Raw genomic sequence first — 27662 nt, forward strand, 5'->3', positions numbered from 1 at the left:
CTCTCGGGTCACTTCTGGTGGCGACGTCAAAATGCCCAATTTCAGGCTACCACAAACCAATGGACAACGTCCCGTAACCCTGACATTTCAAAGTGATTTTCCTGGTAGCTTATAAAAGTAAAAATAAAGTTGTTGAACTTCAGTGTGAGTGTGATTAACACCAAGGTCGCCAACATGCCTCCAAATAACCGCCACCCCCCCTTTGAGCTCAATCCGCCGGCCCTGAGAGACAAAAGAAAGATAGAGGAATGGCCTCTCACAATGTTGTGGAACAGTTTCCATTAATTTCATTTCCTGCAGTGGTCAAAGAACAGACAGCTGAACCCAAAGGGACCAGCGGATGATTTATGGCTGGAGAGCTGGAGAAAGGAAACGACTGACCTCACAGTGACAAACAGAGTGCAGCTGCAGGTGCAGTTTAATCAGGAACGGGTACCCAACACAACAACAATGTTTCAGTTATTTAGAAGTGATGGCTCTCTTTTTGCAGTTTTAAAATACAGTAATATCAGTAAAGTTATTCATCTTAAACTTGTCCTGATTGAGTGAAGTAGAAATGAACAAATCAATTAGCTTTTTCAAGCTGTTGTAATTGTATGATGAGACTGTTTATTTGGGAGTATGGAACAGGAAAGAATGAATAATTTGGAGATGCGCCCCAGCACCTTTTTTAAATCTTTGGAAATGGGCACGTAATTAAATATTTTGGATATTACTTGCAGCTTGATTACATGCTACTGTATCAACAGCAAATGCTGATAGGAAATAATTCATACAATATTTCATAATAAACCATTTTAGCCTGGCATTTCAGTGGCAAAGTAAATCTAGCTTCCTGTATTTCAAAAAAGGGTATAAATAAGCATAAATAATGTCCCTGTTGTCACAGTTTCTTCACAGTTTTCTTCATTTCTTCACAGCCTGGTCGCTGCCTTTATTTTATCTGAGAAGGATTTCCCGCAGACGGTGATGGATTGAAACTCCTCTGAGATCTCCAGCAGGTTCTTCCCTTTAGTCTCCGGCAGGAGGAAGAAGGTGTAGAGAAAAGCCAGCAGGCATATGCAGGCGAACAGCACAAAGCAGTACGAGTCCAGGGCGTCCTGGGACAAAGGAAACACAGGCGAAAGCATCAATAAGAGCTTCATAACTTCATGGCAAGTGCTGGGATGTTTTGTGTCTTTCAGTATTGGGGCGGTCCATCATTCTTTGGCTCTTGTTGTTATTTCCCTTTTGCCAGTTCATTTTAGCTATCACAATTTCCCTGAGTTGTGTATGAACACCTCATACAAAGGCATATGATTTTCTCATATGAATGCTCTTCATACACAATTCATTATAATCTAAGATACATTTCTTTCTTTTTTTATAAGAGGCATTTGTTTATTATTAAAAAGCCCTTTTTCATTATTAATAGCGTGGCATTTTTTTGTGTGAAGGCACTTTTGAGATTTGTTTCTCCAAGTTATTATATATTTTTTTGGTTGGAAACTATTTCTTAGGCTTCTTCAAGATCAGCTAAAACTGGCCAATCAGTTTAGCCACAGCACCATATGACACAGAGAGTTTAATGATATATAAATAATTACCACACCCAGAAAGTTATTTCATCTGTTGTTGATCGTTCAAGTTTTACAACTAAATGTCAAAAATAAAACACAAAATAATATTTCTATTGTAAATGAGCAAATCCTGTTTGGCAGATTTGCAGTTGTGTGTACTCACAATAAGGAATGGAAAGACTAGTCCCAGCAAAGCGAAGCCAATCCAGCGTTGGGACCCAATGAGGACAAAAGCTGCCATTCGGTCGCTCTGGATGAAGAGCTCACTGAGGAGAGTACCTGTGGTTCCCCCTGAGAGAGCAGATACATACAGGTGTTAATTATCTACGTCTTAAACTTAGGCCACACGGAGACAAAACGGGTTGTATCCGCTACAGTTCTCTATCGTATAGACAGTTCGTCCACATGAGGCCGGAAACTCAGATAACGATAATGATAACGATAACGGCTCCCAAGGTGGGTAGATCTGCGGACGCAACGCTCTGGGGGGCCAAACGGCTCCGTGTGTACGCCCTATACGATCATTTCCTGATAACGATGACGCCATAGCCCCGCCTCTCCCCACACGTTTCTTGAGCCGATTCCGTGTGGACGGAAGACTTTTTTGATATCGAATTCGGTTTGTTTTCGTTTTCGTCTCCGTGTGGCCGGGGCCTTAACTGCTGTAGGAAACTTACCAGGTCCTCCGGAAAAGAAGATGATGAAGAGGATGATCAAACTAGCCGTGATATATGAAACCCACTCGCCAGAATCCTGCATGAGAAGAAAATGTTGCATGTGAATATTAAAACTGTCTTCTATACTAAAAATCAAGATCATTTAAAACAATTGCTGCCTTTGCACAGTGCAACAATCAAAAGTAAGACGTTTATTTTTAAATACACTTTCACAGTTTGCATTTGCTACATGTCGCATTTGAAAAGGTCTGTTACGGCATCCACCGCAATGAAATGTAATTTAATTTGTAGTACAGGGACTATTTATTTGATTGAAAGTAGTTCCAATGAGTCTTTAGTGTCCTTCAATCCTCCTCAGATTATCTCAAAGTCTGAATGTCTTGAAACTACCAAGGCTAAGAAAATGTGCTCAGGTGGGTAAAATGACCCTTTAAATAGTATCTTCTAACCTCTCACACAGCTGTGTAGATGTCCGTGTCTAAAGGTTTACCTTCAGGTTGAGCGTTACAGTGACAAACACCAAGCTGGCACCCATGACACCATAACCCCCCCAGAACAACGGCCTCCTCCCAATGTGCTCAATCATCAACAGGCCCTGGGAGAGAAAAAAAAGGTTTAAAATTTGACAACAATTGTTATCCTGGGCATGAAAGAGGGCCTATGCCATGAGTGCAATGAAGATGTGGAGATAATGAGCTCATGTTCACTCACACAGGAGATGGAGGTGATGATTTCAGACACTCCGAGGCAAAGAGTTACATAGCGGATTTGGTCTCTCGGTAGGCCTGCCTTCAGGAAGATGTCAAAAGAGAAAGTACTGATCTGGGAAAGATAGAAGCATTGGTTGATAATCTTTTTTTAATAAATCTCTTTTGGATGCAGTAAATCCATCCTTACCGCGGACATGCCCGACAGCTGGTTGAACCAGAAGATGATGAACATGGTGAGAAGCTGCCATCGGACGGTCCTGTCCCTCAGCAGCTGCAGAGGGGTCTTTGGTGGCGCCGCATCGATGGCCGCCTGCTCCGCTAACATCTCGTCCATCTCTTGTTCGTAGTCACCCTGACCCCACAGACTCTGGAGAGCTGGGAGGAAAAACACCAAAGAGACAGCGAATGAAAACTAAAGAAAATCCTCCTTTGCTCACATTCAAGACATATTTTGTATTTGGTACTATGTAAAGGATATAAAATAGAAGAAAAGTAGAACAAATAAGGAAACAAAGGCTAGATGATCCAAAATGTGTTGGGAAACCACAACCTACACTGTCACATGAACATGAAGGGGCATATTTAGCTCATTTTTGGTTCATACTTGTAGTTTTGACTAGAACATGATTACATGCTTTATTCTGTATACACATTATTTTCTCATACTATCTGTTAGAATATACCTGTATTCAGGCTGAAATGCTGTTTAAGCTTTAAGAGTCCACATTTTGTGCACAATAACCTCATCCTCAAATATTACAAGCAGAATTTCAAGTAGTGCATTGCTTTGTTTTTATTACTCAGACTGTAAAAGACTGTTAGATTAGATTAGATTAGAATCTTTAATGACCACACAGTCAGGCTGGTGGAATTCGTGTTCAGTGCAGAGTAGTACAGCTTGTTCCATACAATTCAACATACAATAAACAGACAATAAAAAGTACAACACACAGCACAGGGCAAAGACATATAACATAAAGTTCAAGGTGTGGTGGATTGTTATTGTTCATTGGGGTTATTTAGAGTCCATTTAGTGTCCGTATTGCAAAGGGGAAAAAGCTGTTTTTGAAGCGGGTGGTTTTGGTGGACAGTGACCTGTAGCGCCTCCCTGAGGGCAGAAGTTGGAAGACATGGTGACCTGGGTGGGAGGGGTCAGAAATGATTTTATTTGCCCTTGTGACAGTTCGTTGGTGGTGAAGTGATTCGAGTGATGGAAGGGGACTGCAGGTGATTTTTGATGCTTTATTGATGATACGTTGAAGTTTATTCCGGGAGAGGTTGTCTGAACTGCTGTACCAGACTGTGATGGATGATGTGAGGATGCTTTGGATGATGGCTGTGTAGAACTGGATTAGGAGATGTTTCCTCACTCTGTATTTCTTGAGCTGCCGCAGAAAGAATAACCTTTGGTTGGCTTTTTTGTATATGTGGTCTGTGTTGGTCTTCCATTTGAGGTTATTGCTTATGTGAGTGCCAAGAAATTTGAGTGATTCTGTGGTGGAAATGAGTTTGCCGGAGATAGATAGAGGTGATTTGGGCTGTGGCTTTCGCCTGAAGTCGATGATTATTTCTTGGGTTTTTGCTGTGTTAAGTAGGAGGTTGTTTTCTGAGCACCAGGTGACTGCTTGATGGATCTGAGTGAGGTATTGTGTTTCATTATTATTTGAGATGAGTCCTGTTATTGTTGTGTCATCTGCGTATTTATATATGTTGACTGTGGGTTGCTGAGATGTGAGTTGGTTTGTGTAGAGTGAGAATAACCAGGGGGATAGGACACAGCCTTGTGGAGCTCCTATACTGAGGTGCAGAGGGAGAGATGTGGAGTTATTTATTTTTGACCCGTTGTTGTCTATTCCAGAGGAAGCTGTGGACCCAGTGACAGATGCAGGGGTCAGTGTTCATGTCCATTAGTTTATTGAAGAGTTTTTCCGGGTTGATGGTGTTGAAAGCGGAGCTGAAGTCCAGGAACAAGATGCGGGCGTAGGTGTTGGGGGATTCCAGGTGTTGTAGAGTGTGATGGATTGCCAGGTTGACAGCATCATCCACGGATCTGTTGGTTCTGTACGCAAATTGATATGGGTCCATGAGGGGGGAGGTGCTGGTTTTTAGATGCCTGAGAATGATGCGCTCAAATGATTTCATCGCCACAGATGTGAGGGCTATGGGTCTGTAGTCATTGAGGCAGGATATTTTATTAGACTTGGGTACAGGGATGATAGTGGATTCCTTAAAACAGTGAGGAACTGAACACTGGCAGAGGGAGGAGTTGAAGATGTTGGTGAAAACAGGGGCCAGTTCTGCAGCACAGTTTTGGTTACTGTAATGCATTTATTTGTGGGAAAATACTAACCTTTTTTGCATGCCTTTTCATCGCCTTTCTCTATGAATAAGTATCTAGGAGCTTCCGGGAGAAAAGGCAACACCAAAACCTGAACCAGTGAGAAGAACGCAGGGACACAAAGGACGACGTTCCACAGGTCCTCGCGACCTAGGATCTCACTGAAAAAAAAAAGAACAACTTAATAACAATAATAAAAACTGCATCTCTATTGACCCTTCAGAATGTTGTGTTTTTGTATGCACATTTCTCAGATATGAATAAGATGGCTAACTACTGTTGTCATTTCCCACGTATAGACAAAAGGTACATACCTCAATCCAAAAAACTGTCCAAACAGTTTACCAAGAGAGCCAAAAGTGGCTGATGTTAGAGTCACAGCTCCTCTTATCTTTATGGGAGCTATCTCTCCCAAGTACATTACATGGGTGCTGGATCCCAAACCTGCAAGTCATGAGATCTCATGAGTCAGGAAAAACATGATGTGCTGTTTATTTTAGAGAAAGTCCTGATAGCTTACCTGCAGAGAAGCCATAGAGGATCCTTGCCACTATGATCATTTCATATGATTTGGCCTGTTTGCTTGCCAGCATGACCCCCGCTGCAGCAATGGAAATAATGCTGTTGCAGATCATCGCTTTTTTTCTGGTTAGGAAATACATCATTCAGTGAGGTGTTTTAAGGCGAATGGACAGCTTTTTGCAGAGGGTCTCTCTTATTTCAACCCAGTCTCATGGCATTTTGTGTTCACCAACATGATTTTTAATCTATTGATTCGTGTTCACCAACATGATTTTCCCCTTTTTTCGTGTTGCACAGCACGATTTTAAAAGCAATGTATTTCTACTGGTAATGTGTTTCGTGCCTGCAGCAAGTCTTTTTCTCCGGTCGGGTCGTGGAAGACCGGAAGCTGTGTGGTTCATAAAAACATGTTCTTACTCAATATCAAGCCACAATTATTGTTTTTATTTTAAATCGTATAATGTCGGACTTTTTTTGTCGTCTATGAGGAAAATAAATGGGGCTCAGAGCCTCAGAATACTGAAATCTGTATTTTTTAAATCTTTTTTTCCTTCTAATTTGTTATTCTTTTCTAAATAACACACTGTTATTTACTCACCAATAACACACAATTATCCTTGCATTTATTTATTGGTTTAATTCCATAATCTCTGGCTTTGTTGGCGTCCGTCAGGAATTGAATTTCAAAATAAAAATAACCGGAAACAGACCTAGGCCTCTAGGAGTTTAGGATGGCCGAAGACACTACACTACCCATAATCCCCAGCTATCGTTTAGGACTACAGTCCCCGTGATTAATCTTCAAGCTCTAGGATTGGATGTTGGAGTGGCAGTGCGCCAAGGTTACGCCGAGCGTCAAACAGCTGTTTGAAATGGAATGAAACCACGCCAGACTATCCAAAACTGGAATCGAACGCCCCCCCCAGAACTACACTACAAAATGTTCTATGGGACATCTCTACTGAACGTTTTCGTTTTTCCCACAATTAGAAGTTGCCAGTATTAAACACATTGGTGTTATCAAATGTAAAACATATAATTAATAAATGGGTGAAAATCGCTTGTGTCCATAATGCGCAGCATTAATATATACCCACTCTGCTCATTGTTACTTTGTAATTCTACTCCACTACAATTCAGAGGTTAACCTGGTTTTTACTCCACTACACTTATTTGAGTTACTTTGCAGATTCTGATTAATGATGTGAAATATAAACAACCCTTAAATCAGACTTTAGTTACACCTGAGTAAAATTCAGGTAAGGTGATTGTCAAGTGCCAACAATCAGGAGAGATATTTGATAGTTGGTGCTTGAGAAGACTAAACATTTATCTGCAATTGACATGAATGGAAACGAGTAATAAAGTATATTCATTACTGGTTATTCTCTACTAATAGTTAATTAAAGACTGTATTATGGCTATTTTGCACATCCCTTTCAAGATTTCAAGATTTTCTAAGGTTTATTGACATATCATATACGTAACTACGGTGTATGCAATGAATGCAAATCTTGGGTCACAGGTTCCTCAACAGTGACATCTATCAATATGTGTGTACCTCCACCATTAAACTGTCATATTCTGCACATTTCTTATACTATCTACATACATCTTATAAGAGTATAATACATATGTATAATATCAGTTAAAATAAGTGCTTCAACATAGTTAACATTGCAGGAAAGCAAAGACGTTAAGTACTTTGTCAGGCTTAATATTTATCTGTAGATAGATACCCCCAAAGTGTTTTTCTTATTTAAAAGAAGACCTTAATCTAAAGTATTATTTAATGTTTAAATAAAAGTTAATTCGTTTTTCTGTTTTGCACATCCTCATATTAATATCTTTGTACATCCTGCACTAAACTGTTTTATTGTAGAGATCACTTATAGTATCTTCTTGATTTTTTATATTCTATATTTCAATCATTGACCTTCTACTTTCCCCCTATGAAAGTATGTACTCTTAATATTTTTTTCATCAAATATAACACATAAAAATAATAATTCAATAACGTGCTTTAACCACTAGGCGGTGCACACAAGATACACACAGCCATAATAACTTTGTATTATTAGTGTAGGACACTTATGTATGTACAACATCTGAAGATGTGTAGTTTTATTCATGCTTTCACATAATTGTACAGCATATTGCTATACTATTTCAGACTCAGTATGTACATTCTTATATTCAAAGAAAATCAGTAATATATTTAAAAACTACAAGTCCTTTTATATCAGCTGTGCACTGTTATGGTAAATATAACCTATCTATGAATTAGATCAAATGTAAAAGTCAGCCGAATTAGTGTTGATACTGCAAAGAGACGTATTGTGTGAAGAGAAATTGAAGATGTTGTTTAATTGTTGATATATTTATGATCCACGTCAAGTATTCAGTTTTGGCGGCATTTCTTCCAGTTTTTCCAAAAGTCTTCTCATCAGGGCTCTATAAATAAAGAACTACGGCAGATCTGTAATATGTAATGCAGCCGAACCGTGTATTACAATGCCGTTATGCAGTGGCGGCGCCAGAGTATCTTTGTTGGGTAATCTATAGTAGGGCTAACCCATACAGTGGTGGGGCTCAAGTCAGTATTTGCAATGTAATTACATACACGCTATATCGCTCCCCTTGACAGTGAAACGCCACGCGTGAGGTTTAGATTATTTCCCTGTCTCAATCCAAATTGAACTGTATGAAATAAAAAGGCACATTTGTCTTGTAGTAAATAAAAAGGGCGACCTGGAGCCAATCCTACTATTTTTCCACAGGTGAAATAGTTGACATGCTGAAAACCCAACCCCTGCAGGGGGGTCTGGGTGGATTCTCCCCCAGGAGATTTTTTGAAATACTAACATAAAATACACATTCTGGTACTCTCTTGAGAAGAAAAATAAATAAATATATTACTACACGACATATTTAAAAAAATGAATGCCATTTTAGTTTTTTGTTACTTTGTTCTGAAAGCTGAACATGATGCTCCTCACAGAGAGAAGAGGGAAGAGGCTGTGTGAATTACTTTACATTGTGGATAAGGGTGGATAGCCCCCATTGTTCTGTGTGTCAACATTTCATTTCACTGTCCTATCAATCATCAAACCGTGGGGTCTTATTTCATTACGTGTTGATTTCTATCAACACGTAATGTTGTATCGATGTAGAGATGTACTACAGCAGAAGTATTCTCCGTCGGGACTTCCTGCAACAACACCACGCCGTTATCTTGATTCTGATTGGCCAGAAGACATTATCAAAGATGTTTTATCGAGAAGGCGATCACTACGTGACAAAAGTTTTCAAAACCGTTTCTGGTCTTCGGTATTTCCAGACAAGTGGCTACTGAAATCAATCTTACTAACTGCTGTCTGTGCAATTTAGTCCGCGCGAGTTGGCGGACTTTATTTTGTTTCATGATGAATTGGAAATGGGGGACCCTGATGTAAACAAGACGAAAGTCTTTCTCTGGTCTGCATCCCCTTAACAATTGTATGTTTTGAGCTGTACTGTACTGTACCCAATATACAAGCTGTTAATAAACTTTTCAATCAATCAATCAAGCTTACTTTAACATCATTTTTCATGGTGGGGCTAAGGTGGTGCTAAGCCATTTCTTGGTATGGCTGTAGCCTACCCCAGCCATACACTGGCGCCGCCACTGCCGTTATGTGATGACTTTCAAAGAGAAAAGCAAGAACACTCGGAATTAAGTATTATTTTATTCTTTTTAAATGTTTTCCGGATTTCATATCATATAAACACCAAATCCCAGCATGCATTGCGGCTAAAACATCCAATCAGCGAGCTTAAACCATAGCTGAGGATCTTGGGTAATCGCTCGAAATGCCTACGTCAGTTTCCGGTTATTTTTATTTTGAAATTCAGTTCCTGACTGACGCCAAAAAAGCCCGGACGCCAAAAAAGCCCGAGATTATGGAATTAAACCAATAAATAAAAGCAAGGATAATTGTGTGTTATTGGTGAGTAAATAACAGTGTGTTATTTTGAGAAGAATAACAAATTAGAAGGAAAAAAAGATTTTAAAAATACAGATTTCAGTATTCTGAGGCTCTGAGCCCCATTTATTTTCTTCACAGACGGCAACAAAAGTCAGAAATTATACAATTTAAAATAAAAGCAATAATTGTGGCTTGATATAAGTGAGTAAGAACCCTTTATATATACAGTCTATGGCAGGGGTGCCCAACCTTTTTTGAACCGAGAGCTACTTTTAAAGTTGCCAGTCTGCCGAGATCTACCATTCCAAATAGAGAGGCGTAGCCATTACTGACAGCCTACTACCAGGTAAATACACACTTCTACTTGTATAAAACTGACCTTTGTACGATGAATACTTCATAAAATACTGCAGATCCTTTATCTTACCTCTTTCTAATCTACACACATTCAAGTATTTAACTGAAGTTACACAACAGTGTTGTTGATACAGAGTTGGAGTTTATTCACACGTCACAAACTACAGTGGGTAATGTTTTCAAGAAACATTGAACAGTGCTGCCACATATGACACATAAAACAAGAAAATACTCTGAACCCATTCTTTGCCATTATATAAAAACAGTGTTGCTACAAAAGTATAAATTAGGCGTACTAATAAGACAACTCAGATCTGAAGCTACACAGGAATCTGCTGTCAAAGTGCAATAAAAAAGACAACATTAATGGAATCGAACCATTTTTTTTGTTGCATTTTAGTAGATTATAAAAATAAATGCCTTTAAAATAGGATGCAAGCAACACTAGTTTCTTAACCTGAATTGATAATAGACTATAATCAATTTAAACAACAGATCTTAATGTTTGCATTCTTATACCATTGTGTACAATAATTATAATGAATAAGTTCAAACAAACTAAAACTTACAGCTGATTAATAACGGTATCTAACTTGAGTTTTTATTATATCAAAAACCTGTTGAAATGCTACTGTTATTTTTACTGTCCCCCAAAAGCGCGTCGGCAGCCTCCAGGAATGCTTCTTTCACAACTTCGCCGTCTTTGAAAGACTTCATGTGTTTCGCAAGAACGTGACTAACACGATAAGATGCTATGGTAGCAGCCTTGCTCTTGTTGTTGGGCCTGGTGAAAATGGACTGCTGTGCATTTAGCTGTCCTTTCAGGCCCCTCCCCTTTTGGGAGCGTAGGGCAGAATTAGGAGGGAATTCCGTCTCGTAGCGTTTGTGCACTGTTTTGAAATGCCGCTCCTAAATTACCCTTCTTCGATAAGGCCACGCTCGCATTGCAGATGAGACAAATGGACTTTGAATTGGAATAGATACAAAAATAATCATCCTCCCACTCGGAGTGAAAATTATATATTTTGGGCTTTTTTGCTTTTTTACTGTCACTCCTGTTGACACGGACAACAACGTCAGCGAAAATAGTGCACTGCCCACCAGCCACGCTCCGACACATGGGGTCACGCCGGCCAATCACAAAGCTTTGATGCGTTCAAGTGCATTATTCTGGCACAGGAACATTATTTTACAGGACATTAAAGAGCCTGTGACAGCATCCCAACAACTGTTGTGCAATGAAATATTGGGCTACTAGTAATCTCGAACCGTCAGTTTAAAAAAGAAAAAGCGATACCGTTCCGTTAAATATCAATAATTTCGAACATCGCGGGGAAATTCCTTCGACTCATTTTGAAGTTTTTGGGGAAGCCGGAAGTGACGTCAATGCGGGAACGCTTCACTGTGCGGCGAGAGAGCCAAACACGGACAAAGTCTGTTGTCATGCGTAGAAATTGTGAATTACTGAGTTTAGGCACGTTAATAACGTTTTAATGAAGTTGACTACAGTATATTCATATTTGTCAGTGCTTTCATGTCAATTCGGCGAACATAAACATAAATGATCGTGGTGAAGATGATGATTACATTAGGATTAAAAATCGGTAGTGAGAGCTACTGAATTTCCTCCCGTAGGATGTGATATAAAAACAAATCGATTATTTTTGTAGTTATAAACTCAAGTGGATGAAACTACATGTATTAGTGCTTTCATGTCAATTCGGCGAACATATGATACATTAAATGATCGTGAGAATGATGATTACAAAGCGTTTGTTTGTGCATTTCCTGATGAGAAAACAAACCGATGCTTTTTGTAGTAGTACACCAACATGGATTAAACGTGTGGTTTTTTCACCACAATGTTGGGGAAATTAATGGATAAAATGCACAGATTATTATTATTCCCACTCCGATCGGGACACTAGGTCCACCGTTTCCCCGCAGCGAGGCTCCCCCCGTTGACAGTTTACGTGAGCTGGGTGCAGTCGCGGACTGGCCATCGGGACGAATCCCGATGGGCCGGTACCGAAGTGGGCCGGTCGGATAAATCACTAGCACATCCCCCATAGGCGGCGCGTGAGGCTCAGGTTTGGGAAGGCTAAATAACTTGTTTTACCTGACGCTGCCCGCCTCCAGCGTCTATAGAAAAGAGATCAACTCAGTGTGCGGAGTTTAAATCTCTCAAGTCATATTACAGGATAAAGGAAATACAGTTTAAACTGCCGTATGCAGAGAAGACGCCGACGTGTCGCACTTATCATTCATATTACATCATCAATCAGATCATCGATCATATAATATCATAATATATCATATATTTCCTTATCTGCCGTGTCTGGCCGTGCAACACTTACAGTGTCACATACTGTATGCAGAAGTATTATTTTTAGCAACACATTATGTTGACGAAACACTCGAGTCAAATGTAATTAAAGTCAGATCACTCGTGTCTTAGACGTGAACGCGCTCTCAGCTGGAGAGAGAAACCCTGGCTTGATTTACCGAGTTGATAACCAGCGTCGTAGGACCGCTTAGCGAGATCTCGTTAGTTAGTTTGTTGTTGTTAGTTTGTGTGTTACTCAAACATATCCAGGGTCTGTTGAACTGGCTTCGTAGTACAGGGCACATGTGGCTGGCAGCGCTAATGTCAAAGACACAGACATTGCATTATATTTGTATTTTACCAGGATGCAGTGACACAAATATGTACATATTTACATTTACTATCTACAGCACCCGCCGCCCCTGACATCCCCCTCTCCCCCCGTTGACAACTTACTAGCGGTACCGAAATGGGCCGGTCGAGAGTCCCGGGATGATTTTTAGTCCCAGTCCACCACTGGCTACATGACCGTATGACCGCCCATATTGACGCACCTAATTCCTAAACTTCTAACAGATACAACATAAACCGATCCTTCAGACTCATATGAGCTCTCAGACACGTTCAAAATTAAACTGTCATCGCTGTCTGAGCTTGCTGCTGTGTGCACCATCGTGCGTTTACATGCAGATGCTGGGATCCTGAACGGTGCAACTGGAGCGCTGTGCCCGCAATGACGTCACACGTAATTTGGCGGGACTTGAAGAATCCCCGAGAAGATCCAGAAAATGGTCAACATTGAAGGGCAGATTAATGGTTATCAAAGTACAAATATCCAAAATCAGTTCAGTAACGGTTTTCAAGGGGACAATATTTACTGTGGAAGTTTATGAAGAGTATTATGCAGAAGATGTGATGCAGCATATTTTTGGTATATTCATTTTAATCTCACCAATATATAAGAGGTGTATTGCATCATGTTATCCCTAATATATGTGTGGGTATATACATTCCTGTGTATTAATAGTTGAAGGAACAAAATACATTTTTCCTCTTAAATATAGAGAGTTTTTTTATAGATTCCTGAAACAATGTTCCCTTTTTCTTTAAAGTAGATTAGCGCAATAGTCTTTTTCTTTCACTTTTACCCTTTTCATCAAAAGGGTGCTTTAGGCTATTTTTGAGGGGTAAAATGCAGAATTACTTGTGAGTTCTGTTTTGAGTGAAAAGATTACCCTTTTGAGTGTGTTTCTTGGTTAACCATTAGATATAGTGGCTAAATTCGTCCTAAGTTAATTATGCGCATCCTGCAGGCCTTGAGAATTTAGTCACACAGTTAAGAGAGACAATGGTCCTTCTAGATTATGGGTGAGCTGACTTCGGGTGAATAAAAGTTCAGAGATAATTGGGGGGTATGAAGACAGTTAAAAAGTAAAAACATACCTACCATAAGTGATAATTCCTAAATTCAGCTACAAACCATTGATGAAATGACTTCTGTTTTTGGAATCCTTGATAAAGAAAGGAGTGATTGTTACATATTCGGACACCCAAGGTTCCACGCACTGTTAAAGAGGTTAACATTGTTCTTTAAGTGGACCAGATTTGAAGATAAATGAATATGAGTTATGAAATACATAGCAGAGCTTTACAGATCCTAGTAATGGTTTGACTCAAGATAATAATTATGTGCACAAGTTTCTGACATAGATCTATTAGACATTTTAATATGGATTAGGTGTTGATAAACTGCAGTGGTAGTACAATAAGGAAGTGACATTTTTTGGCTAACACTTTTCAGGGAATGTGGGAAACAGCTGTCCCAATGAAAAGTTAGAGATATCTTGAACATTATAGTTGTAATTGTGAATTAATAAATGATGGCGCTCCATATATACATAGTTTTGTAGACAAATGATACTGGCCTATGCTGAAATGTCAAAGTCTCTGCAGAGCACGACACATGGCCAAAAAAGACTGAAACCAACTGACCTTTGACCCTGACCGACAGTGTAACTTGAGAAGGCACTGTCAATGACTGACTCTGGGGTGAACCTGACCAAACTTGACTTTACAACCTGACAGTGTGAGTGTGAATGTGAGTGTATGTCTGCATGTGATCAGTGCAACTGCATGATTTAAAACAATGACTAATCAAGCATGTTTTTGGACTAACACATTTTTCTGGGCCTCAATAACATTCCACAGAATTGGAAAACCGCACTTGTGCACTCCCACAGGAGGTGGCAGTTTGCAGAATGTGGAACTCAAACTAAAACATGAAGATTCTGTTTCTTTTAGGACTGAAGGATGGAGAGAAACACTTCATTTCACTGGAGTGTTTACTGTGGAAATGATGGATGTACATTTGGGAAAAAATGTTTGATATTTTCTTATAATCCATTATTACCTGAAGGTGTTCTTCCCATACAGGATTTTGATTACACATGAGTCATGTGTAAAAAGGGGGAGTGTACGGCTGCCCCAACTCGATTGTTCAATCTGACCATTGATTGACGGTTTTAGAATTGACCTGCTCCATATCTGGGGATAAGATACTGTTTGATGGATGTTGACATGTTTCTAATATTGGTTGAGTTATAACAGGTAACACAGATGCAGAATCAGTGGCCAAGGGGCTACTGTGAGAGATGTGACTCCAGAATGGAATACGGAAGAAGTTGACCTGTGAGTAATGTTTCAACAGGTATAAAAGTAACTGAGGTTTGAAATGTAGAAAGAACATATTACAGTTAAGCTAAAACATAGTAATGTAATGAGACAGAATTTAATTTGGACAACATCATGTAACTAGCCTGGTGAAGAAGTAAAAGCCATAGACTTTATTGTTTAGGTCATTATGGGGATATACATTTCATCTAAATTTATAAGACATTTGATGACAGTTTGTTGGAATTCTGTATTCATTTTTTCAGCGTGATAATATCTAAGCACTGACAGGTAGAAGCAGTATCACCAGGAAATCATTCACTTTGTTAGTATCATGATTTTGGTTGTTTTTGAATCCATAACATTAGTGTGTTTCTTTACCAGAAACATTAGCAGTTCATATTATATTTGGATTTTAAATAGGATCTCAAGGATTTCATTTAAAAATAAACACAGATGCTTGTCAGAAATTCAGAGCTATTGAAATATGTTATTTTGTTTACCTAAAGATGTTGGGGTTCTTATTTAGTTGGCACAATCCAAGTATTAAGATTCTGAAGCTGCACTGGCAGATAGGAGGTCTACAATTAATTTAGAAAACCAGTTCACAGACGGCTGTTGTTTCAAGACACCCCACCAACAGGCTCCAAGTGGGTCAAAACAGCTGAGCGTAGGCTTGAGGGAGTTGTATCAGATTTCTCCACACCGGTTGCTGGCGCCAAAAGGGGGACCCGAGAAGCACGAGGCCGACACAGCGGTGTTCGTCTGGCTGAAGGTCATCAGGAAAAAGTGGCTCAACCCCAGGCTCTCCGGCCCCGACCGAGTGACCCAGAGGACATCCCATGCCGTCCGCCTAGAAGGAAAGGGGGACAACTGGTACCACTGGAGCCAGTGTGCGGTCGGGAAAACACCTGCGAGGACCCTAGACGACATCAGGACAGACCTGGCCCTTGTCAAGGCAGTCGACCCGGGAGGCATCATCAGCGGGTCGGAGAAGGAGAATCGGGAAGACATCTCTCCAGCAGGCAGCCCAGAAGCTGCTGTCAGCGGATCGGGGGGACAAAGACACGGCAAGCCAGGACGGCACAGGGGACTTGTCGAGGCAGCAGAGGAGTCTACTTCTCTCTGATCAGTTCCACCCGTGAAGGGCTAGCCGCATCTCCCCCTCCCTATCAGCTGCCCCTTGTTGGCGTATTCCTCTGAGGGGGGGGGGCTGATGATTCACCACACAAGGAGACTGCACTAGCACCCAGCTGCCCCCTCATGGTTCCTTCACTGCCATGGAAAGTGGTGTTCTGTCTCCATGAAGGTTTCAAGTACTCTAAATACCAGCTTCGGATGGATTTATACAATGTTTGGGGGACGGACACAGTAGAAAAGAATGACAGTGGGTATATGTTTCAAAATGCCTTGTTTAAAGTTTATCTCTGGAGAAAGAGATAAAAAGGGGGAATTGTGGAAGTTTATGAAGAGTATTATGCAGAAGATGTGATGCAGCATATTTTTGGTATATTCATTTTAATCTCACCAATATATAGGAGGTGTATTGCATCATGTTATCCCTAAATATATGTGTGGGTATATACATTCCTGTGTATTAATAGTTGAAGGAACAAAATACATTTTTCCTCTTAAATATAGAGAGTTTTTTTATAGATTCCTGAAACAATGTTCCCTTTTTCTTTAAAGTAGATTAGCGCAATAGTCTTTTTCTTTCACTTTTACCCTTTTCATCAAAAGGGTGCTTTAGGCTATTTTTGAGGGGTAAAATGCAGAATTACTTGTGAGTTCTGTTTTGAGTGAAAAGATTACCCTTTTGAGTGTTTTTCTTGGTTAACCATTAGATATAGTGGCTAAATTCGTCCTAAGTTAATTATGCGCATCCTGCAGGCCTTGAGAATTTAGTCACACAGTTAAGAGAGACAATGGTCCTTCTAGATTATGGGTGAGCTTACTTCGGGTGAATAAAAGTTCAGAGATGATTGGGGGGTATGAAGACAGTTAGGCTTGTTGGTGAGCTAGTTCTGAGGATGTCATGGGATAATGACTGTTTATTTCCAACAAGTATGGCTTTCATAAAGAAACACATGACTTGGGTGATAAGATGTGTTTTGTTGTAAAATGGGCCTGTTTGGTTTTCTGCTGGCCAGCACTGGGTCACTGTGACAAAGCATATTTTGCGTCTCCCAATGAGATGACCTGAAAAGATGACCAGCTGACCTAAACCCTTCCTTCTCTGTTCTGGTATATCTCCTGTCGATTCCTGACGTTCGGCCTCTTTTCTCTGGCTGTCAGGACAGAAGGATCTCCGCAGCACGCGAACAGGGCAGAAGTGGGCCGGCTACTTCTTACACATTACAATATAATTGTAGTATATTATATTATATTGTATTGTAATGTATTATATTGCATTGCATTATTACCTTTGATAATTAAAACAGATTGTTTAAACTGGTATCTGGGTGTTCTCTGTCTGATTTCCTTCCTGTTATGATTTAAGCAGGACTCGTCAAAACGACACGCGGAGCCGAGTGGGGTTGTAAAAACCTCAAAACTCCAACATTACTCAAATTGATGGGTTTGGATGATGGGGGAAACTCGTGTCACAGGCTCTTTAACGATAAAACAGAATGTTGTTGTTCTATTTTTAGACACATCTCGCGATCGACTGGGAATCTCCTCGCGATCGACTGGTTGGGCACCCCTGGTCTATGGTAAGAACATGTTTTTATGAACCACACAGCTGCCGGTCTTCACGACCCGACCGGAGAAAAAGACGTGCTACAGGCACGAAACACATTACCAGTAGAAATACATTGCTTTTAAAATCGTGCTGTGCAACACGAAAAAAAGGGGGAAATCGTGTTGGTGAACACGAATCAATAGATTAAAAATCGTGTTGGTGAACACGAAATGCCATGAGACCGGGTTGCTTATTTACCTTCCAAACTTGTCAGAGATCAGTTTGACACTGACGGCACCAAAGAGACCCCCGACAGCATACATGGAGACGATGAGGGACCAGATCATGGTGACCGTCTGTGGAGGCGGAGGCTCTTCATATCTGTCGTACCAGCTGCTGTTGATGAAGCGCTGAATGTACTGCAAGTTTGAACGCAGATGTTGCATGTGTATGGGCATAGATATGTCTCATAATTATTGGTGTGAACATAAAAATAATTTGTGTGTAAATATGTGATTTGTAAATGTAAAACAACATCCACAAATGCATTTAAAAGATTTGCAAACTCACAAATACATTTGCAAGTGTAAAACGGATCTGCAAATATGCTAAATATGTTCACAAATAAAAAAAAGATCTGTGAATATCTCTTTAACATTTACACCTTTCGATCAGGCATTTGTGAATCCATTTTGTTTGCGCTTGCGGATCTCAAATCTCTGTTCACGGATCTCAAATCTCTGTTCGCGGATCGTCTTTTTACACACACGGAATTTTGAGACATATTTTCCGCCGGTCTCGGCTAAAATCTACTCGTGTCACTCGGTTATTTTCGGAAACCACGTGATGGCCCGCTGATGGCGACATTTCCGCATGATTTCAAAGTAAGAGCATGATGGTTTGTTTAATGCTCTGTTTTTGTATTATAATGAACAGCGGAACGTTAGATGTATTCTTCATCACCATAACCCTGACCTAAATACGGTGCTTTTCTACAGATTACTTTATTACTGCACTGGTAAGGTAAAATTAGGCCGATTAATAAGATGTGAAGTGCTTTGTAACTTCGACCCGCTTGACTGAATACACAATGAAGAAAGAGTTTTATCTGGGCTGCTTCGCTGCCAGCTGCTCCCCCGGGACCCGAAAGTGGCGTATAGCCTGCACTTCAACATCAACGAAAGTGCTCGATATATGCTATATTGAACCAATAACACAAACTAACTGTATCACTATAACATGATGATGATGGTGATGAAGAATGCATCTAACGTTCCACTGTTCATTATAATACAAAAACAGAGCATTAAACAAACCATCATGCTCTTACTTTGAAATCATGCGGAAATGTCGCCATCAGCGGGCCATCACGTGGTTTCCGAAAATAACCGAGTGACACGAGTAGATTTTAGAAGAGACCGGCGGAAAATATGTCTCAAAATTCCGTGTGTGTAAAAAGACGATCCGCGAACAGAGATTTGAGATCCGTGAACAGAGATTTGAGATCCGTGAACAGAGAATTTGAGATCCGCAAGCGCATTTTTGGTCCACAAATACAAAATGGATTCACAAATGCCTGATCGAAAGGTGTAAATGTTAAAGAGATATTCACAGATCTTTTTTTTATTTGTGAACATATTTAGCGTATTTGCAGATCCGTTTTACACTTGCAAATGTATTTGTGAGTTTGCAAATCTTTTAAATGCATTTGTGGATGTTGTTTTACATTTACAAATCACATATTTACACACAAATTATTTGTATGTTCACACAAATAATTATGAGACATATCTATGCCCATACATGTGGAACTTGAACATTTTAAAGTAAAAGTGCTTATTATTTTCACATTCAAACATACAGTGACGGGACGTAAACATTTGGTGTAGGGCAGTGCTTCTCAAAGTGTGGTCCGTGAGCGCCCCCTAGTGGTCCGTGAGTATATTGGTAACATTTCACATTTGAAATAAATAAATAAATTTAAGTTTTCCGCACTGTCGCGGGAATATCTCCGCAATGGAGTGAGTTTAAGTTTCGATTGCATGATATAGCCCAGCGCAGTGGCGTTTTTATATGTACAAAAGTGGTGGGGCACAAAAAACGTAGATGTCTATATATAAGCTTCTGCAATGAGGTTCATGGCTGGTGAGGCACTGGCACTGACTCTTCAGGTTTACAAATATTATATTTTGACCTAAATCAAAATATAATATTATTTTCAAAAGCTTTTTTTAATCTGATGCTTCAATTAATTTTAAACAGACAGTTCAACAAAAGGATACCCAAAAGATGTAATTGTATCATTTAAATATTGAATTGTTCTCTCTTAGTAAGATCCCATTTTCAATAAAATTGCGGTCTTACCTTGACTTGAAGATGAAGTCCATTTGCCTATCCTTCTGAACAAAAATCTCTATTACTTTTTTGTAAAAGTCCTCCTTATCTTATATATATCTTATATATATATATCTTATATGTAGTTTCAAAAGTCTATCATAAATCTAATCGATATATTTATGATTCAAAAATTATAAAAGTATGGTAGACATGTGGATATTATCCGGCTGAACAAAACGTGCATTTATCTAACAGGTTTGTTTCCCACAGATCTTATTTTGAGCTATTTTCTAAAATCCTATGGAGAAATATCATTGCTTTTTTGTCGAGGGAAGCCATGCGCAGTTTACTTCCGGGTTTTAGGACGCGTCACTGCAGCTCTCTCGTCTCCTCTTCACACACCACACTTTTCGCGGCACACGTACTTACAGCCAATCAGCTCTGAATGATGTGAGATGACGTATGGTGGGGATGGCAGCTCTATGCCCCTATGGTCATTATTTTTTTGCCACACACATTAAATAGGAAAATATTCTGAGCATGCGCAGTGTAGTTTTTACAGTCACCATTGACTTAAACAGGGAGAGAGAGGGGCAGGATCGGGTTTTGTCCCACACGGCTCTAAACAGCTCAATAGGCACACACTGTAGACACTAATTAGAAGAACACTGACTAAAACAGCAATGTACAGACGAATCAGATGATTAAACATGATCTTAAAATATATTTTATATATATTTAAAAAAATGTTTAATACTTTCTGCTGACACTAGGTGGGGCTGTGCCCCACCTGCCCCTAATGACCAGTCGCCACTGGCCCAGCGCAACACCTTCATCACACATGTTGCCACTTGTTTGTAGCATTTTCAGGCGATTTCTAATCTGCAGGGGCGGCGCCAGGGGGGAGCTAGGGGGTGCTGAAGCACCCCCCAGGATTGCCAAAGCACCCCCTAAGCACCCCCAAGAAATATGTGTTTGTTTTTTTTTCGAAAATTATTATTACTATTTTTATTAAATTAAATTAGAAATATTATTGATTACATCAATGCAAATGTGAAACAAACACATTTTTGACCAAAAACATAAAGCCAACACAGGTGATATGATTAGGCCAATGGTCAGCACCCATTCGATTTTTGACCTACCCATAGGCTAAATTACTTGATTGACTTCCTGTTAGCTAGAGCGCCAAATGATTTGCTAACAGCAAAGTGAAAAATTTATCGTTTTTTAGTCCTTAAACGACCACGTGTGGACACTCAATCAAAACCAACTGAAAGCGAGAGGGATTCTGCACATAATAGGCCTGTGAGTACAAGTAGCTTACTTCTGGGTCTCTGTGTTTCATTCAAGCCCTGCTCTGTGTGTGTGTGTGTGTGTGTGTGTGTGTGTGTGTGTGTGTGTGTGTGTGTGTGTGTGTGTGTGTGTGTGTGTGTGTGTGTGTGTGTGTGTGTGTGTGTGTGTGTGTGGCACGAGCCATTTTGTGTGCGTGCGCGAGCGAGCGAGAGAGCTCGCCTCGCGCACCAGTGGGTATCTACCGGAGATCGTTGTGGTTAGCATCTGGTGCTAGCTAGCCAAGCTAATGGATATAAGGAGCTTTTTCAACAACAAGGTGGAGGGAGAACTCTCTCCTGTCAGACGGAGAGTCTCAGGTAACCTCAACTCAGGTAAAGTAAAGGACTCTCTCAGTGTTTAGATAGTTAACTTTAGTCTAGTTATCTCAGTGGGTCTCAAACGGTTTGTTTTAAAAGGGGAGTGATTTGTAAAATATCTATAAAGAAATAGAAAATCTGTTGACAGTTCTGTTTCGTATGGGTGTTGAGATGTATCCATAGATCTCTTAATGTTGCTCTCAAAGTGCACCAGATTGATGCTTTTAACTTAAATATGTAACAAAAAATCTTCCCGGGGAGCTAGCCCCGGACACCCACCTAGAGGAGGTGAGGAACCTCCTAGAGAGGTGAGGTCCGATCCCCAAATTGTAAAAATAGCAACTTTACCAACTGACTATAGTGAAGTGAGCATGAATATCGAGACTTAATTGTAAAGTGTGTGTGTGTGTGTGTGTGTGTGTGTGTGGTGTGTGTGTGTGTGTGTGTGTTGTGTGTGTGTGTGTGTGTGTGTGTGTGTGTGTGTGTGTGTGTGTGTGTGTGTGTGTGTGTGTGTAGTGTGTGTGTTGTGTGTGTGTGTGTGTGTGTGTGTGTGTGTGTGTGTGGTGTGCTGTGTGTGTGTGTGTGATGTGTGTGTGTGTGTGTGGTGTTGTGTGTGTGTGTGTGTGTGTGTGTGTGTGTGTGTGTGTGTGTGTGTGTTGTGTGTGTGTGTGTGTGTGTGTGTGTGTGTGTGTGTGTGTGTGTGTGTGGAGTGTTGCAGTAGAAAATGCAACTGTAGCGCTGGTGCATTAATGGGAAACCCTAAATGTTTGAGCACCCTCTATGAAACGTCAAGCTACCCCACAGCACACCCTAGAGAAAATCTCTGGCTAATCTGTTCTAGAAAAACGATGTGTTTTGGGATATTTGTGGAGTTAGGTGGTCCGCGAGTGTTTTTTATTGGTTAAGTGGTCCTTGGTATGAAAAAGTTTGAGAAATACTGGTGTTGGGAGTTTCAACAGAGAGCAAGAAACAATAGTGATGCAAGTGATGAATCTGACCGGTGAGGGAGAACTCAATCCGGTGATGTGGTAGCCATTTTGAAAAGTTCCTCCAATTCCCAGTATGATGATGAGGAACAGAGCATTACCACGGGTCTACAAAGCAGAGTGAATAGGGATTAGACACAGACAAGTCTATTGGTGAACACTTTTAGCCTCCTTTATTATATACCTTTATTAGTAAAATGACTAATACGCCATTGTTAATAAAGTATATCATTATATGAGCAAAATGAACTAAAATAATAAAAAAGCAAAAGTAGTAATTTATTGATTTTGTATTCAAAACATTTGTTTTACTATAATATGAAGTTGTGGGATAAATACTACTGCTGAAATTATGTGTGTTGAGGTGTATTGCTCTAGTTGCTAAAGGGTTTTTGATCATTATTATACCTTTATGTACTGTTGGGATTCACAGAATGCATTTTATTCAATAAAATCAGCATATTTTTAAGGAGTCGCTATCCTGCATGTGTGATATAACAACAAGATTACATGTCACAACAACTGCTAAACCTTTTTCTACTTGGTTTTAAAATGATATTATACTTAATAAATGTCATATGTATATCAATATCTCTTTTGCTTAAATCTTAATGTGTTTACTCCCTTTCCTACATTTTGCATTGACTGACAAGTTCAAAATTGATTCAGAAACTGACAAAGTGCAACGACTCAGCTTAATCTTGGGTTTGAATGAGGCACTTCAATCAGACCGCTTAAAAATATCCTACTTGCCTAAACAAATGCTTTTCTTTTTTTCCTGATTAAACGTTTTTTAGAGCAGAATCAAAATGTTTAGTCTAAAAATAAAAATAGTTATGTTTATAAAAGATATTCACACAAGCACATTTTGTTACTGTGTATACGCTATACATTAATATATACATTTATAAAGATGATGATTGTAAAGATGATTCAGATGTAGCTCACCAGTTGTTTTAGTTGTTGAAAGCTCCCCATTCTGTCTTCACTTGCATGGACTTAAAATAAATGTTCAGACTATACGGACTCTGTTAAGCATTTAAGGAAAGTTATCATTAACTTTTCAGACCATCTGACAGTAAGTAAAGTAACCAGCTGACACCTCACAATCCTGGCTTCATGACAAAGTTTTGTATTACTCTTTATAACGAAAGCTTTTCTGTTTGAGTTATGGTATAAAAACACTATAAAGCATTTGTGAAGTGAATTGTATTATGCATCTGAAAGCATGTAAACTGCAGCAACAGAACCAGCGGGGAATTCTCTGGGCGGATAACATTTCATATTATTCAACCTATGCTATTTTTTTTCTTCATGTTATCATATAACACACTAGACTCGGATGTTGTAATTTTATTCAACATACTATTCTTTACTGGGACTTTTTTGTATTTAAAAAACTATTTATTCTTGATATATTTAACACACTATGCAATGATCTTTTACATATTTGAATACATAGTATACTATATTTGACGTATTATACAACATACGCTGTTGTCTATAAAGTTGGAATAAAATATGTTTCACCTCTTGTTGGAGTTTTGAGGTTTTTACAACCCCACTCGGCTCCGCGTGTCGTTTTGACGAGTCCTGCTTAAAATCATAACAGGAAGGAAATCAGACAGAGAACACCCAGATACCAGTTTAAACAATCTGTTTTAATTATCAAAGGTAATAATGCAATGCAATATAATACATTACAATACCATATAATACAATATACTAAAATCATATTGTAATGTTTTAAGAAGTAGCCGGCCCACTTCTGCCCTGTTCGCGTGCTGCGGAGATCCTTCCGGTCCTGACAGCATGTGAAGAGAGGCCGAACTCAGGAATCGACAGGAGATATACCAGAAGACAGAAGGAAGGGGTGAGGTCAGCTGGTCATCTTTTCAGGTCCTCTCATTGGGAGACGCAAAATATGCTTTGTCACAGTGACCCAGCGCTGGCCAGCAGAAAACCAAACAGGCCCATTTTACAACAAAACACATCTTATCACCCAAGTCATGTGTTTCTTTATGAAAGCCATACTTGTTAGGAATAAAACAGTCATTATCCCATGACATCCTCAGAACTAGCTCACCAACAACGCCTAACTGTCTTCATACCCCCCCCAATCATCTCTGAACTTTTATTCACCCGAAGTAAGCTCACCCTTAGTCTAAAAGGACCATTGTCTCTCTTAACTGTGTGACTAAATTCTCAAGGCCTGCAGGATGCGCATAATTAACTTAGAACGAATTTAGCCACTATATCTAATGGTTAACCAAGAAAAACACTCAAAACAGAACTCACAAGTAATTCTGCATTTTACCCCTCAAAAATAGCCTAAAGCACCCTTTTGATGAAAAGGGTAAAAGTGAAAGAAAAAGACTATTGCGCTAATCTACTTTAAAGAAAAAGGGAACATTGTTTCAGGAATCTATAAAAAAACCTCTCTATATTTAAGAGGAAAAATGTATTTTGTTCCTTCAACTATTAATACACAGGAATGTATATACCCACACATATATTTAGGGATAACATGATGCAATACACCTCTTATATATTGGTGAGATTAAAATGAATATACCAAAAATATGCTGCATCACATCTTCTGCAATACTCTTCATAAACTTCCACAATTCCCCCTTTTTATCTCTTTCTCCAGAGATAAACTTTAAACAAGGCATTTTGAAACATATACCCACTGTCATTCTTTTCTACTGTGTCCGTCCCCCAAACATTATATAAATCCATCCGAAGCTGGTATTTAGAGTACTTGAAACCTTCATGGAGACAGAACACCACTTTCCATGGCAGTGAAGGAACCATGAGGGTGCAGCTGGGTGCTAGTGCAGTCTCCTTGTGTGGTGAATCATCAGCCCCCCCCCCTCAGAGGAATACGCCAACAAGGGGCAGCTGATAGGGAGGGGGAGATGCGGCTAGCCCTTCACGGGTGGAACTGATCAGAGAGAAGTAGACTCCTCTGCTGCCTCGACAAGTCCCCTGTGCCGTCCTGGCTTGCCGTGTCTTTGTCCCCCCGATCCGCTGACGGCAGCTTCTGGGCTGCCTGCTAGAGAGATGTCTTCCTCCTCCTCCTCCGGCCCGCTGATGGCGGCTTCCGGGTCGATGCTGGAGAGATGTCTTCCCGATTCTCCTTCTCCGGCCCGCTGATGATGCCTCCCGGGTCGACTGCCTTGACGAGGGCCAGGTCTGTCCTGATGTCGTCTAGGGTCCTCGCAGGTGTTTTCCCGACCGCACACTGGCTCCAGTGGTACCAGTTGTCCCCCTTTCCTTCTAGGCGGACGGCATGGGATGTCCTCTGGGTCGCTCGGTCGGGGCCGGAGAGCCTGGGGTTGAGCCACTTTGTCCTGATGACCTTCAGCCAGACGAACTCTGCTGTGTCGGCCTCGTGCTTCTCGGGTCCCCCTTTTGGCGCCAGCAACCTGTGTGGAGAAATCTGATACAACTCCCTCAAGCCTACGCTCAGCTGTTTTGACCCGCTTGGAGCCTGTTGGTGGGGTGTCTTGAAACAACAGCCGTCTGTGAACTGGTTTTCTAAATTAATTGTAGACCTCCTATCTGCCAGTGCAGCTTCAGAATCTTAATACTTGGATTGTGCCAACTAAATAAGAACCTCAACATCTTTAGGTAAACTAAATAACATATTTCAATAGCTCTGAATTTCTGACAAGCATCTGTGTTTATTTTTAAATGAAATCCTTGAGATCCTATTTAAAATCCAAATATAATATGAACTGCTAATGTTTCTGGTAAAGAAACACACTAATGTTATGGATTCAAAAACAACCAAAATCCCGATACTAACAAAGTGAATGATTTCCTGGTGATACTGCTTCTACCTGTCAGTGCTTAGATATTATCACGCTGAAAAAATGAATACAGAATTCCAACAAACTGTCATCAAATGTCTTATAAATTTAGATGAAATGTATATCCTCATAATGACCTAAACAATAAAGTCTATGGCTTTTACTTCTTCACCAGGCTAGTTACATGATGTTGTCTAAATTAAATTCTGTCTCATTACACTACTATGTTTTAGCTTTAACTGTAATATGTTCTTTCTACATTTCAAACCTCAGTTACTTTAATACCTGTTGAAACATTACTCACAGGTCAACTTCTTCAGTATTCCATTCTGGAGTCACATCTCTCACAGTAGCCCCTTGGCCACTGATTCTGCATCTGTGTTACCTGTTATAACTCAACCAATATTAGAAACATGTCAACATTCATCAAACAGTATCTTATCCCCAGATATGGAGCAGGTCAATTATAAAACTGTCAATCAATGGTCAGATTGAACAATCGAGTTGGGGCAGCCGTACACTCCCCCTTTTTACACATGACTCATGTGTAACCAAAATCCTGTATGGGAAGAACACCTTCAGGTAATAATGGATTATAAGAAAATATCAAACATTTTTTCCCAAATGTACATCCATCATTTCCACAGTAAACACTCCAGTGAAATGAAGTGTTTCTCTCCATCCTTCAGTCCTAAAAGAAACAGAATCTTCATGTTTTAGTTTGAGTTCCACATTCTGCAAACTGCCACCTCCTGTGGGAGTGCACAAGTGCGGTTTTCCAATTCTGTGGAATGTTATTGAGGCCCAGAAAAATGTGTTAGTCCAAAAACATGCTTGATTAGTCATTGTTTTAAATCATGCAGTTGCACTGATCACATGCCGGCATTCATTCACACTCACACTGTCAGGTTGTAAAGTCAAGTTTGGTCAGGTTCACCCCAGAGTCAGTCATCCACAGTGCCTTGTCAAGTTACACTGTCGGTCAGGGTCAAAGGTCAGTTGGTCTCAGTCTTTTTTGGCCATGTGTCGTGCTCTGCAGAGACTTTGACATTTCAGCAT

At 40.0% G+C, this 27662-nt stretch overlaps 1 protein-coding gene across 1 annotated transcript; it reads right to left on the reverse strand.

Moving 5' to 3' along the window:
* Window positions 1-879: 879 nt before the first annotated feature.
* Window positions 880-27662, reverse strand: slc2a9l1 (solute carrier family 2 member 9, like 1). Its single transcript, XM_034199215.1, has 13 exons — window positions 27647-27662; window positions 23734-23783; window positions 22798-22893; window positions 18069-18229; window positions 5805-5929; window positions 5599-5728; window positions 5297-5445; window positions 3134-3321; window positions 2948-3058; window positions 2727-2831; window positions 2237-2312; window positions 1723-1850; window positions 880-1100 (listed from the first exon to the last, which is right to left on the reverse strand). Exons 1-13 carry the CDS (start codon window positions 27660-27662, stop codon window positions 915-917), a joined length of 1521 nt encoding a protein of 506 aa, XP_034055106.1. The 3' UTR covers window positions 880-914.

Source organism: Gymnodraco acuticeps, unplaced genomic scaffold, assembly GCF_902827175.1.
Source record: "Gymnodraco acuticeps unplaced genomic scaffold, fGymAcu1.1, whole genome shotgun sequence".
NCBI lineage: Eukaryota > Metazoa > Chordata > Actinopteri > Perciformes > Bathydraconidae > Gymnodraco > Gymnodraco acuticeps.